This window comes from Convolutriloba macropyga, chromosome 7 (assembly GCF_964194025.1).
Source record: "Convolutriloba macropyga chromosome 7, txConMacr16.3, whole genome shotgun sequence".
In the NCBI taxonomy this organism is placed as follows: Eukaryota; Metazoa; Xenacoelomorpha; order Acoela; family Convolutidae; genus Convolutriloba; species Convolutriloba macropyga.
The window spans coordinates 55,962,580-55,975,963 of NC_134474.1; the positions used below are offsets into that span (position 1 = coordinate 55,962,580).

Sequence of the window (13,384 nt, forward strand, 5' to 3'; positions counted from 1 at the left end):
GGGAGACAGACTAGTAGTTTAATTAATAGCCATCCAGGACGCTGTGACTTTTTGTTAAAGGAAAACCTCACAGTTGCAGGAGAAAACATAATCATCGTCAAAGCATCGTCATAGCTGACTTCCCAAAAACTGTGCCAACAAATCTAGCAAAGCAAACCAAACTGCATTGCATTATTAAAAAGAAACCGTTCCAAAGTCAAATGGTCAACCACCTCACGGCCAACTTCCAAATCATTATAGCAACGTTTCCCACAGGTGTGTTTGCCAACTCAACAAGTACGGGGTAAATGGAACAAGATGTCAAATAATCACGGATTGACAGCTTGGTATGAATCATTGCGGATTTCACCCCGTAACCTCTGTCCTCCTGCTAGAGTCATTCAAACTTTTTCTTGCAGTGACGGGATCTTCCGATCAGTTAGACAAATGTCGTCATTCCGCGAACGCATAAGGCTCGTTATGAAGCTATGCAAAACCTTTCCCGAATGAAACCAAAGTCTGGCAAAAGCAAAAACAGTGTGTCCTGTAAAAAAAAATTTAAGATACAATACTTTAGCCAACTATCTTTACAAACAAGCAGATTGAAGTTTGCCATCTTCAAAATTAACAAGTCACTTATTTTCAACAGGGCATTTTAGCCTAGTTTTGGTATTTCTTGCATAGTTTTGTTTCCAACCCTGTTTTATTTCAATTGGCAATTCTGGTTGTTCCGGTTGGTTTTTCTGATAGTTCATTTGGGCAGCTCGTTTGTACTGACCACCAGATTAACTTTGTACTTAAATATTTCGATTACTGTTATCTTGATTTTGTCTCCCGATTCGGCCATAAAGATGAATCAACACGACGCTTATCAACCGTATTAGTTTTTTGCAGTTGTGCAAACAGGGCTGGCGATTTCAAAAACTGTATTTTTCATATAAAAAAGCCCGCGAGTTACATTAGAAAACATAAACATCATCAAAATTCGACGGAGGTAGCTAACTTGCCAAAAGCGAAACAACACAAATTGAATTTCCTTGGCCAAATTCAATAATGAAATTAGAGTTTCTTCTTTGACAAACCAGCTGAATGAATTGTTCCATCTTCAAAACTAATTGGTCACTCCTTATCTTCGAGTAATCAATTATTTGGGGCTCTGAAAGTTAAAAAAAGGGGAACGATTCTTGATGACAAACGGAAACGCCTTCTTGCCGCCAATTAGTCTATAGCCTCCCTTTCGTTTCGGGCCACCCACACGACCGTTTTTGTAAACATTTTGTAGGTTTTGTATCTGCAAAGATCAATTTCAAAAAGCACATGTTGATTATTTCTGAAAGTTGATCAGATATTGTACCTCTCTCATCCCAAAACTAGCCACGTGTGTTATCTGCGAACGGACAGTCCAATTACAGTCCCCCCTCCCTGCTTAGCGGTCTTGTAGTAACCCATACCCCACCCAATTACCGTAAATATACCATAATTGAGGGCTATTTTTTCTTGGTATGGTGGGTATGTAACTTTGGAAAGATCAAAACGAACCATTTCTTTTTTTTGGATCTATTCTGTTCCCCCCCCCCACCCCCCCCCCCCCCCCCCCCAGCTTAGTGAGCATAAATCTTTTATGAACCCCAGGCGCACGTGCTATTTTCTTACATAGTAACCTGCTATATAACAACATATAATTTGTAGCTGGGGGTCATAAAAACACTGGGGGGGGGGGGGGGGGGGACAGAATAGATCCCTTTTCTTATCACAGCATGATTGTAAATGCCTTTGTGCGCAATAAGCAGTGCGTTTAATAGTTGTTAAAACACTCACGTGCACATTTTTCAATGCCGAAAGTCTGCAGTGCCAGAAGTTAAAATGCCAGAAGTTGACTTCCGTTGACTTTCGTCATTTTAAAACGTGCGCGTTTCGCGTTTTAATTGGGGAACAAAAATGATGGCGATGTGATTTGGCTGAAAGTGTGTGGATCCCTCAATTTCTACAGTAGCTCTATTAGAGTCAAAAGCTCTGGTCACGAACGCCAAATACAAGCAGGCACGTGCACAATTAAACATGATCGCGACTTTTGATTCCATACTGTGGAACTAAGCACCTACAATTGCCTCAATACGCAACCAAAAAAAACACCAAAAACGAAAAACTGAGTCAAAAACAGAAAAATTGAAACCAAACACAACTAACTTTACAAAAATAACAATTTCAATTTAAGGAAAGTTTTAAACTCTTTCCCATCTTAGCTCTTCATTTAATCCGCCCCTTCAATGCAATTGTTCTATTATGATTATAAGATGATTTTTTCTTCCGTTCGTGTTTTTTTAAAAAAATCTCAAACATTTACTTTAGAATAACCACGAGATTTAAGTTGCATGTTGTAATATTATAAATCAAAAACAACAATCTTTATTCTGAAAAAATAAATAATAAAGAATAATTAATTAATAATAAAGAATAACTGAATTACTTGTAAGCCTTGTTAACCTCGTCCGGGTTATTTTAAGTGTGGGACATAAATACACCTGGAGTGGGGAACAGATTAGATCCCAAAATGTTTGCTTTGAGTGGAGCAGTTGCAGCGGTAGTTAAGCGACGTTTAGCGAATCTAAAATTCGTGTTTTGGGGGTGTTTTGTGGTTTGCCCATTTTAGCCCCATCCCTACCCCCCCCCCCCCACAAAAATATAAGCACCCCATTATGGTATAAATATCATGATGGGGGGGTGCTATAGACTATATGACCACTAAGCGGGGGGTATAATGGCAAAGACCCTTGGGTTTTATTAAAGATGAAGAACTTTCGCATTAAATTCGCCTTGTAAAGAACAGATCATTTCGTTATTGAGCCTCAGTACGTTGAGCGCCCGGATACACAATTCTCGTACAGTGCGCCATGCGTTTATACAGCATGTGCTCTCGAAGACTGTAAATAATGCGCAACAACTGTGATTTGATGGGGTGTATAATAATTTGAAAGGCCTGTGATTACCATTTTTTGCCCCTCCACCGACACCCCCTATTTGCGGTCTCTCGTGTGCACATGCTGTATTAACACATGGAGCTCTGTGCGGACATATTTCGGGTCTTTCCCATTATAGCCCCCCCCCCATGAAATTATAGCCCCCCATTATGGTATATTTACCATGATTGGGGGGCTATAGGCTATCTGACCACTAAGCTGGGGGGGGGGGGGGGGCATAATGGGAAAGACCCCATATTTCTTAACGCCGAAGCTCAACGTACTGAGGCTCAATAACGAAATGATCTGTTTTTTATTGCTAGGGCCAGTGTAGGTTTGCGTACCTTCAGGAGGAGCTATAATGGGAAAAAGTATAAGCTATTCCATAGCTAAAAATCTGAACAAAATGGGTGAACCTTGTGCACACCCTGGCAATGACGGACTATCAGCCGCTGGCACTGTAACCTGGCACAGGTGCAACTCAGACCAACGACCTCTGCCCACAACTAGCGACGTTGGAATTGCAGTGAACCCGATGTCCTCCACCGTTTACAAGGGTGGATCTTCAGTACAAGGTGGTGCGGGTGCGGCGGACGCCCCTTTTGAGCATAAATCTATCCCATTTCGAGAAGATGTAGCCTTTCCACCTAAGCGGGAGTTGACCACAATTGATCAGTATTCTACTACGGGATACGATACCTCTAAATTAAATAGGCACGGTAAATAGAGTTGCTTATCATTTTTTAGTTATCGAATTCCACATTTTGCGCGTACAGGGAGTGCGTCGTCAAAAAAAAACTGACCTTTTTCATTCGTGCATACCCCTACCCCATCCCCACCAGGGGTCAGTTAATCGTTATGGAAAAATTTGTCACGTGCGCCCGGACTCGCAAAAAAGATGGGGGGGGGGGGGGGAGGAAGAGGATACGAAAAAAACTGCACATTCAATTTACAGTTTCCCTGGACAGTATAATATAGATTAAACCTGAAGAGAACCTAAAAATCCTTAAAAAACTACATTGGGGACATTTTTGAGGGTGGGGATAATTAGTCGGAACAATTAAAATTTACCACTATTTGAAAAACACTGATTAACACTGTTTTTGTCATTATGATGACAAAAAATTTTGGGGTCCTTCTCATTATAGCTCCCCCCCCCCCAGCTCAGTGGTTATGTTGCTTTTTGTCCTGGTCTCGAGTACGGCACAAAAAAATCAATATGCTGTAATTTTAAATAAAATCTGAGTTGAAAATATTTGAAAAATTAACTGGTAATTGTAATAATTATCTATGCGAAAATACACAGAAAAATTAAGGGTCTTTCCCATTAGAGCCCCCATGAAATTCTAGCCCCCCTTATGGTATAATTACCATGTTTGGGTTGGGGGGCTATAGGTTACCTGACCACTAAGCTGGGGGGGTATAATGGGAAAGACCCAAAATTAGATTAACTGACATCTTACAAAATTGACATGCGAAAAGAGTTCAGTTCTGGATCCAGAGCGTGACTTTCCATTGTTGTTCTATTTCATAAAAATCATTTTTGGCCGCGGCGGTAAAATTGAGTTGATCAGTTTGAGCTCAGAGGACGTTAGTATAAGATTTCAATACGTGGGAAAATCAAATTGGTGACATCAGATGGATACGTCAAAAAGCTAGCTTCAATAAAAAAAATTAGAGTTGAAATCAAACTTTGTGTTGTGGCCATTTGTTTATTAAAACATAAAAAGCTGAAGTTAACACTTTAAAATGACGAAATTCCGCAACTCCAGAAAATAAAAGCCAGAAGTTGCTACTTAGCCAGAGTTTGACTTTCGTTAAACTTATTCTTTCTAAAACGTGCCCGGTTCGTGTTTCAAGCAGTTTTACAAGACCCTGCAGAAGTCACTTACAAGTTTTGACTTCAACTCGAACCGTTTTCGGGGTTGTCGATAAACAACAGAAGTTCTCAGTGACTTCGAGCAGAGTCACGTAACTTTTGTGTCATTGCAGTTCTTCAGGTAAGTTCTTCTTTCGGTTTTCCTAAACTCAACAAAGGACAAGGATTTATTTTTCTGCCCCACCCCTGCCTTAGTGAGGTTATATATTACGCCCCCAGGAGCACTTCCTGTTTTCTTTCATAGAAACGTGCTATAAAACAACACATATTTTATAACTGGGGGCGTAAAAAACACTGGGGGTTATTCTGTTTTGCCTTTCCCTAGTGTTTTTTACGTCACCAGGTACAAATTTTGTGTTGTTATGTATCACTATGTAAGAAAACAGCACGTTGGCTGGGGGCGTAATAAATGTCAACCCACTAAGCTGGGGGACAAAACAGAATAGATCCCGTGTTTTATGGTTTAGTTAATCTGATTTAGTCTCGATTTTGCGTTCATAAGAGTACAGAATTATGAGGTTTCAAAATGCATAATAGATGTGTTCAAGCCCAACCTGATAATGGAAGTTGGCTGAATTGTCTTTGTTTTTCAATTTGTCTGTGAAGAAAGTAGGCTCGCACAAGTCTGTCAGCTTTTGCTTGTAGTCTTATTCTGGGTGCAAGTGGTAGTTTTACTGGAAGTGCGCCACTCGCCTTTGGAGTGTTGCTATGTGTCATCAAAGCTCTTTACAGCAATTCCCCAAACGACACATTGAGATACGAACCGCAAACTTGGAAATCCTGATTCTCCGTCCGAACTGCTGTTACCTTTGTTCATTAGTTTTTGAATAATAGGCAATTTATTCCACTTTATGGGTTCCCAGTGATTGGCACCACCACTGTTTAAGATCAGCACCAACAAATGGGTGCGCTTATTCGATACCAACGTCTTAGGCATTCAGACTGTTGCAAAAATTTGACTACAATAAATTATAAATGTCTCTGTTATTCCATTTCTCAAAGAGAAGGCTTCTATCCAAAAGGAACACGCTTGGACAAGTACTAAGTTTTGCCTAGGTCCTCATCAAGATCCCTGTCTATGTGGAATCATTTTGAAATGTCGGCTTCGGTCCATTTACAAAGTGTTCTTTAAAGGTTAGAGCTGTTCATTGGCAATCCTTACGTTTACTGTTGAAATGTTGAAAGTCTTATCTAATGAAAAACTACCTTGATTTTGATTTGACAGACGCTTCAGTCGCACACCACCCAGGATGTGCCCAAAGTGCTTTTGCAAAACCAAATATCTAAGTTTGGCGGAAATGTGGAGATCTGATGGTGATTTCTTTATAAATATCCATAGCATCCTTCTGTTTTTGGAAGAAATTTTTCCAAGTCTGCACACTTTTTTGTAACTGCCAATTCTGCTTCGTTGGTTTATGTGATGAAATAGTCTGCTTGTTCTATATGTCGTGCTAATTTCTGTTTGGGTCGCAAAATCACTCGCATGGAAATAAATATGTCATCAAAAAGCACACGTTATTGCTGCAAGATTCCCTTTCGTCGATGTATTCTGCTCACCGCATCTGCGTGGGGTATAAAATTTCTAGGTTTGTACTTCAACTCAAGGTTGGAGCTCATCAGAGTTTTGGTCTTTCTTCTGTTTCCAGCTGATGCTGGCTTCGGGGTCGCCTTCTCTGACGCATTGGAATTTTTGAGTTGTCTGTTGTTCACTTGAAGACTAACTGTCTTCCAAGAAGAGATTGTTTCTTTTTGCGACCACAGAGACAATCGTCAGTGATTTTTCGCTTTGTATTTGTGTAGTTTTACACAGCTCGAGAAATGATTTCGATGCCTGTATTGCTGGACGTTTTTCTTGCAAAATGAACCCGCCAATTGGTTTTTCTGAGGCATCAGCAAGGAAAAGTGGCTTTTTTCTTTAAACTGTAAAACTGTACTAGTGGGTTAGAACATAATGCGTTTATGATATCTTCGAAGCCTTTGTTGCTGCTTCTGATTTGGCAAATGATGGATCGCTAGAAAGGGGGGAAATGTCTGCCAAATTATTCGCCCAACAAACGGTTCGAGTTGTTTGTTGTCCGCTTGTGGTTTCCCCCCTTTTTAAGTAGAATTGATTTCTTCGGCTATCTGGTTTTTAGAGATTCAGTTAACCAAAAAACGAACAGTGTCGGCTGGTTTTTCTTTTGATTTTTTTTCAACAATAGTAAAGTTGTTCCTACCCATTTGACACTTGACTGCAACATTTTTTTTGGGTAAAACAGCTCCTTTGAGGTTCATTGGACAATCAAATCGTCTTGCAAGTTAAAAATGCCTTTAACTCTTCTGAGCGTTGGAGAACAGTTTTCAATCTTTAGGTAGTCAGCAGATCTTGAATAATCTTAGATGTGTTGTTTGTGCATACGTTCTGCGCACATTTGTAGAGTTCAATTTGGTGGTAAGAATCCTTGGGATCAGTTGGCCATAGAATGATCTCCCTAAAAATTATGGAAAATAGTCTCCTTTCATGGCATAGTATGTCCTCATCAATGAGTTTGACATTAATGTGCACTTCAATTTCCATGCAGTGTCTCAGTTCTCCATTCTTCTTTCATTGGCACAAAACTGTTGACGCGTTAGTGAATCCTTCTGGCTACACAGGCTCAATGATTCCCTGTATGGTCAACTGTCCCGATTTCACTCTTACTTTGTCATGAAAGCGTATAGGTTTTTCCCTGGACATGCAGAGGATTGGCTGGGATTCTGGTATTAATATCACATGAGCCTTTCAACTCTTCACAGCAGCCAAGTTATCAATTTTAATGTTATTAACACCTTGTACGAATGGAAAATTTCATCAAATAACCAAATTCTTTTCGAACCTCACAACTTCTAGTTTATGTGTGCGCTTGCTTCCGATCAATCAATGTCACAAGTAAGTGACCACAGAAGATTTATTAAACGACCAGCAAAATCTTCGAGACGTCTTAGCTTACCATCTAATAGAGATTTACCATGCCTATTCTAAATTTTAGATAAAAACACAGGGCTTTCGGCATCTACTTCTTCCTGCATTTTTACAGTTTTTTTAGATATATTTACAAGTTGCAGACATGCTAAAGATTTGTGCTTTGCTGTAAAACATTTTTTTCTCCAAGAGACGCTCATTTTGAAGAGCCCTTTTCTACAGTTCTAATGTGTGTTGTTTTTGCCTGAGTCTGGTGGAGATTTTTGTCTACACAAGGTCCCACCATTCCACAGGTGTCGCGCTAATCAGAGTAAGCCATGACGTTTACCTCCAGGTCCAGTGAGCAGACAATTATTATTGTTTTTCAATTGGTTTTGAGGGATCTATCTGAAGTTGTGCCCAACTAATGGTCACAGTAATGTGTTTTTTATCCGGATAAAGAGCTTGCAAAAAACATTGCCATTGCAACGGCTGCACTCCTAACAATTACAGAGAAAACTTTACTCCACTCAGTTTGTTTCAGCGGTTTCAAATCTGTCCGGAGATTACGTTTTTGCAGTTAACTTTTTTAAACTTTATTATCAGCTATGATATACAATATTGTTACCCAACACGATACTCAATGGTTTGCTGTAGCTAATTGTTCAACTTTCCTGTTTGACAAATTTGTTTTGCTCAGTACACCAAAAAATCCCAATTAGAACAACCAAATTTGCTTCAGTTCTGGTTAATAACTCAAGTAATAATCCGAAATTGCAAAATCCGCTACGTCCAATTCTAGGTAACTGTCCTAGATACTGGTTAGGGCAAATAATCTTAATGTCTGGTGTCTTAATTTTTTCTGAGAACTTTTCGCGACAATCAAAGTTAACAAATTTAACAGTGTTTGTACTTTGTGCCTTTTTACACTCAATTACTCAATAACGTATTCAGTGAAACTATCCTAGGTTAGAAAAACTGACTTTATACTTTCAACGAAGCCTCTCTAACTTCGCAACTTTGTTCCTCGGAAATATAGTTTGAGAAAACCAAATGTGAATCTCTTTTCAAATGTAGATAAAAAGTAAAACCATTAATGTGATTTATAGAAACAAGATATGATAACAAGTAACATAATGGTCAAAAAATTGAGCTTCAATATGCATTGTGTGCCAAATTAATATGAGCAAAAATGCAGTTTCTAACTGAGTTTTTTATTGTTTTTGAAGCGCTCGTGAGACTGCTTCTGTTGTTAATTCTGACCTCTTCATTCCGTTGAGATTACTATTCCGTCAGACTTCTTGAAGACATTGTGTGTTTGGGATGTGAAATACCGTATTTAGCTAACCAGGTACTTTGAATTTCTATGATTATCGCAACGTTTATTGAAATTGGCATACCAAATTCGATATCTAATACTCCATGATCTCAATTCGTTGTGATAAAAGGGTCTAAATCGTTATTTAGGAATACGTGGCAATGAAGATCGGGTGATAGTGAAATTGGTCATTTGAGTTTGAGTTTCATTTTTACTTCATGTAGGTTAATCACGTACCAATAGTTTCTGAAAAGGTAACTGTTGAACAGAAGTCAATCAAACAATTTTGCTTCAGTTGAATTTAGAATTGGATTTTGCTTGTCATGCTTACTACAATTTCACTGCTTATTTTGGCCCTCAATTGATTTGCATAATTGTGAACCTCAGCCGTCAGAGTTTAATCTGTGAACTGTAAAATCTGCGTCACTTCATCAATGGACATTGTTGGCGTTGTTTTAGCTTCAGGGTTCTTTAATCCTTGGTGAGCAATATGACTTCCCAGAAGCCACAGTAGCTTGCTTCTTCTGTAAAACCGTTCAGGAAATCGTCGTCTCCACTACACCATGTATGACCGACAGAATTTTGGGTATTTTGCCGTAACTACTCTCTCTCTCTCTCTCTCTCTTATTATATATATATATATATATATATATATATAATCTTTCACATTCTCTCTCTCACTCTGTCTCTCTCTCTCTCTCTCGCTCTCTAGGAGAAATTTTGAATCTCTTTACTAATCTCTTCAAACAGAGTGTCTATTTGGTTATCAGGACTTTTAGAGCTGCTAAAACCCTTTTTCTGTTTCTTCCTTGCGCAAAATTTTGTCACAAAAGACGTGATCCACGCAGTAGTGTACTATCCAATCTGTAGATCCAGAATTGGTCGGTCGATCTTGGTCTGGACACCATTGTCATAGTGTCAAGCATAGGTCGACAAAACTCAATCTGTTGAATTTTAAATGCAATTTGGACCTGAAAAGAATACAAAAGTTAGCCCAAATTGTAGTGCTCCTCTGTGCAAAAATGCACAAAAACCTTTTAGATCAGCTTAACATATATTACATGATTGAAAAGCAAAAAGATTTAGATTTTATATCCGAATCCTGGGTGATAATTTCTGTTTTTTTACATTTTTTGAGAAACAAAGATGGCCCTGATAGGATTGAGTTCATTAATTGGAGGTCAATCGATTTTAGAATTATATTTTATTAGTTAGGAGATTTAACCTTATGATATCTGATGGTTGGATCAAAACGACAACGAAATGCACCAATATAAAAACTTGATTTAGAATCAGGTTTTTTTGTGGCCATTTATTTAAACGTCATAGGAGTTCGTCCGTTAAGTTCTTCTTTTGATTTCTGAAACGTTAACAAAAAAAAATTTTTTGATTTTCATTCATAGCCTTGTTACTTTTAGCAGCTCTAATCATGGCAAACATAACATACTAAGGGAGTCAATGATTGTCTAGGGTCTCTATTGTTTGCGTACAGTTATTTGGAATAATTGGTAACTACATATTTTTCTGCTTGTTGCTATCCTCAGATATAAAATTCTAACAATAAATAAATTTTTTGGTATGAAAAAGAGATGCCGTCAGTAAAACCTTGAGAAACGGATCAGACTTTTAAATTAAAGTTTTGCTGTCTGGGGCAATAAAAATTTTGGCTTCAATTTTTGCTTTCCCTCATTTTCAGTAAACGAGACTGCTTAGTTTCATCAAATTTAATATTTTCTTTGCAATCTTTGCATTTTTTATTTAAAAAATTTTGAATATTACATCTCGTGTTTACGAAATTAAACCGAAGTATCTTATTAAAGAAACATTGTACAATTTGCACCCTAAAAGTTTGAAAAAAAAACAGGCTAAAAAAATTTCAAAAATGTTTGACAAATTGCACGACTTGTAAAATGATAACTTGCCTAAAAGGTTGAAAAAATGTGCAGCAGTGTAAAGAAATTAAGAAACATCCACTTAAGCTATTTTTGTAAATTGAGAACGATGACAAATACTGATCTTTTATTAATACTTATAATAGTTAATTTTTGAAACTGGTGATCAGATATGTATCATCGTTTTACATTCAAAAATGATATTTTAAAAATTTTCCAAGAAGAATATCTCTCATTGATTTTTCTCTTAAAAGAACTAACACACTAAGTTCCTCTTTAAAGATGAAGTGTTGGAACTAGTAACATGTTTAAAACTACCAGTAATGATATCTCGGTTCTGAGTTCTACCATTCCATTTATTTAAAAACTGAAACTCTTGATGTGTTTCCCGTTTGACAATCGACTGCTCTTAAGTAACGTTTTATATTCATGCACCGCTTTTGCGTATCATCGATTCCTCTTTGTTTATTTTAAAATTTTTTGAACATTATGTCAACGTCCCTAGTTGATGGTTTCGACACTAATTTCACTTTGCAGATATTTTTAAGTTCGGAGGTTCGGTGAAATGGACGCTTTTTTTTGAAAAAAAATAATTGTTTACGTTTTCTTAAAACACTTTTATTTATATTCTATAATTTTAGTTTCGAAATTCATATTCCAGGACATTTGCTTTTCCGGCGGAACGGATACACCTATAGAATCCTTCCCGTTTGTGCCCACATCAACCTGAATGCTGCACCCCACTCGACGGATGTTCAGTTTTTTTTTTACATATTGATGTACTATGTAATGCACATGCTGTGTAACGGGGGAGGGGATGCATAATGTACTGGAGGAGGGGGGTGGGAAGAAACTGGGGGAGGGGGTGGGAAGAAAGAAAGATTCAAATTATTAAACAGAATATTTTCGACTAATGGTAAAATTAGAACCAATAATAATGGTGGTATGAGAGGCATGAGTATTTTTTTAACCTAATGTAAGCCATTTCGTGTCTAGTTTCAAGCCAAGCCAGTTATTAGCTGAATATTTCAAATATTTGCATAGAACAAAACAAGTGAAAATAACAGTTTAAAGCTGATAAACCGAGCTTCCCTTCCTTATTGCCAAATAATCACCCTACACCCTAGCACCCATCAAGCAAACAAAAACATTCACATTTATTGAGTTCAGAACATACTAGAGATCTAATCTAATTCCCCACCCCCCAATCCCACACCCCCCACCCCTGCTCTGTTCGACATCTCGTTCATGACGAATAATGCAATTTAAATTTATCAGTAAACCACGCTAATAACATTAAAACGGATGTTGCTGCCTAAAATAAGATCCCAATTTAGTCTGCCCTTTCAATCGTCACTTGTTCCATGACGTCATCTTAGACTCGGCAGCATTTAAACGAAGTTGGGGTGTTCATGCATCTTTCTCCTTCCTCGCAAATTGCGTCCTCACAATAGTCTGTGCTGTTATAAAGGCAACTGAACCCGGATCTCAAAACAGCGCACACCTGGCCTTCATAACATGGAAAAGGTTTACAAGAATCCATACAATGAGTTGAGGTGAATGGGAGACTAAGGGCAAGCAAAGCCAGCGATACGAGTAACATTGTTTGAGTATTTAGGAGCATAGCTGTACCTTTTGATCAGCCCTGTGAAGCGAAACTTGAAATGTCGCAAAATTTTGATCAAACTCTTGCTTTAGAAAAATTAGGAAATGTACACACACTAGATCTTTGTGCATGTTTTTCGAGAAGTTAGGTATTTTATTTGGTCAAAATCTTATCTAGCTCTAGATTTATCTTGACGACTAAAAAAAAGACGTTGCTAAGGATTCCCAAGTTAAGATCACGTGTAAATAAAATCAAAGCCACAGGACCACAGTCGACTTTATATCTGACAAGATAGACATTGTCATCTAAGATAGCCATCCTGTCTCTCCTGGGGGCGTTTTTTTCACAGAGAGAAGAGATCCTGACTTAGGTTCTGTTACCCGGCCGTCGTTATCATTTTACGATAGCGTGAGTTGATATGTGCAAAGTATAGTAAAATAATCACTGAAGATCGCACTGAAGCAAGCGCGTGAAAACCGATTTTTAAATAATTGTTTTTTTTCTGCGTGGGGGGGTGGGGCAGATCTGTATGAATTTTAATTTCATTTCAATCAATTTTTCAAGTTTCTTTTCCTAATGTAACAAAAATTCAAATTGAAAGCGTAAAATCGACTAAAAAAATGCAGAAAACTTGCAGATAACTAAACTGATTTTCAGCTAAGAAAAGTTCGAAAATGATTTAAACATGAAGATGTTGCCAAATTTTTTTGTTTGTAGTGAACTAGTAAAGAATTTAGATACTTCTTTTGAGCATCTTTGAGACCTCAAAAACTCCCTTTAACATCAAAAGAACAACCTAATTACAAAAAATAGACAGTCAATTGGGCAGAACG

At 37.8% G+C, this 13,384-nt stretch overlaps 1 protein-coding gene across 3 annotated transcripts in view; it reads left to right on the forward strand.

The window, feature by feature from the left end:
- The first annotated feature begins 1,992 nt into the window (after positions 1–1,992).
- The window catches only part of LOC142342387 (uncharacterized), a 77,532-nt gene continuing 66,140 nt past the window's right edge, over positions 1,993–13,384 (forward strand). Inside the window, exons 1-2 of one of the 3 annotated variants that reach the window (XM_075393703.1) lie at positions 1,993–2,192; positions 3,324–3,655. In XM_075393703.1, coding sequence (XP_075249818.1) covers positions 3,343–3,655 — 313 coding nt within the window. In that variant the 5' untranslated portion in view covers positions 1,993–2,192; positions 3,324–3,342. The remainder of the gene's footprint in view (positions 2,193–3,323; positions 3,656–13,384) is intronic. The other 2 variants (XM_075393702.1, XM_075393704.1) reach the window with 2 other exon arrangements.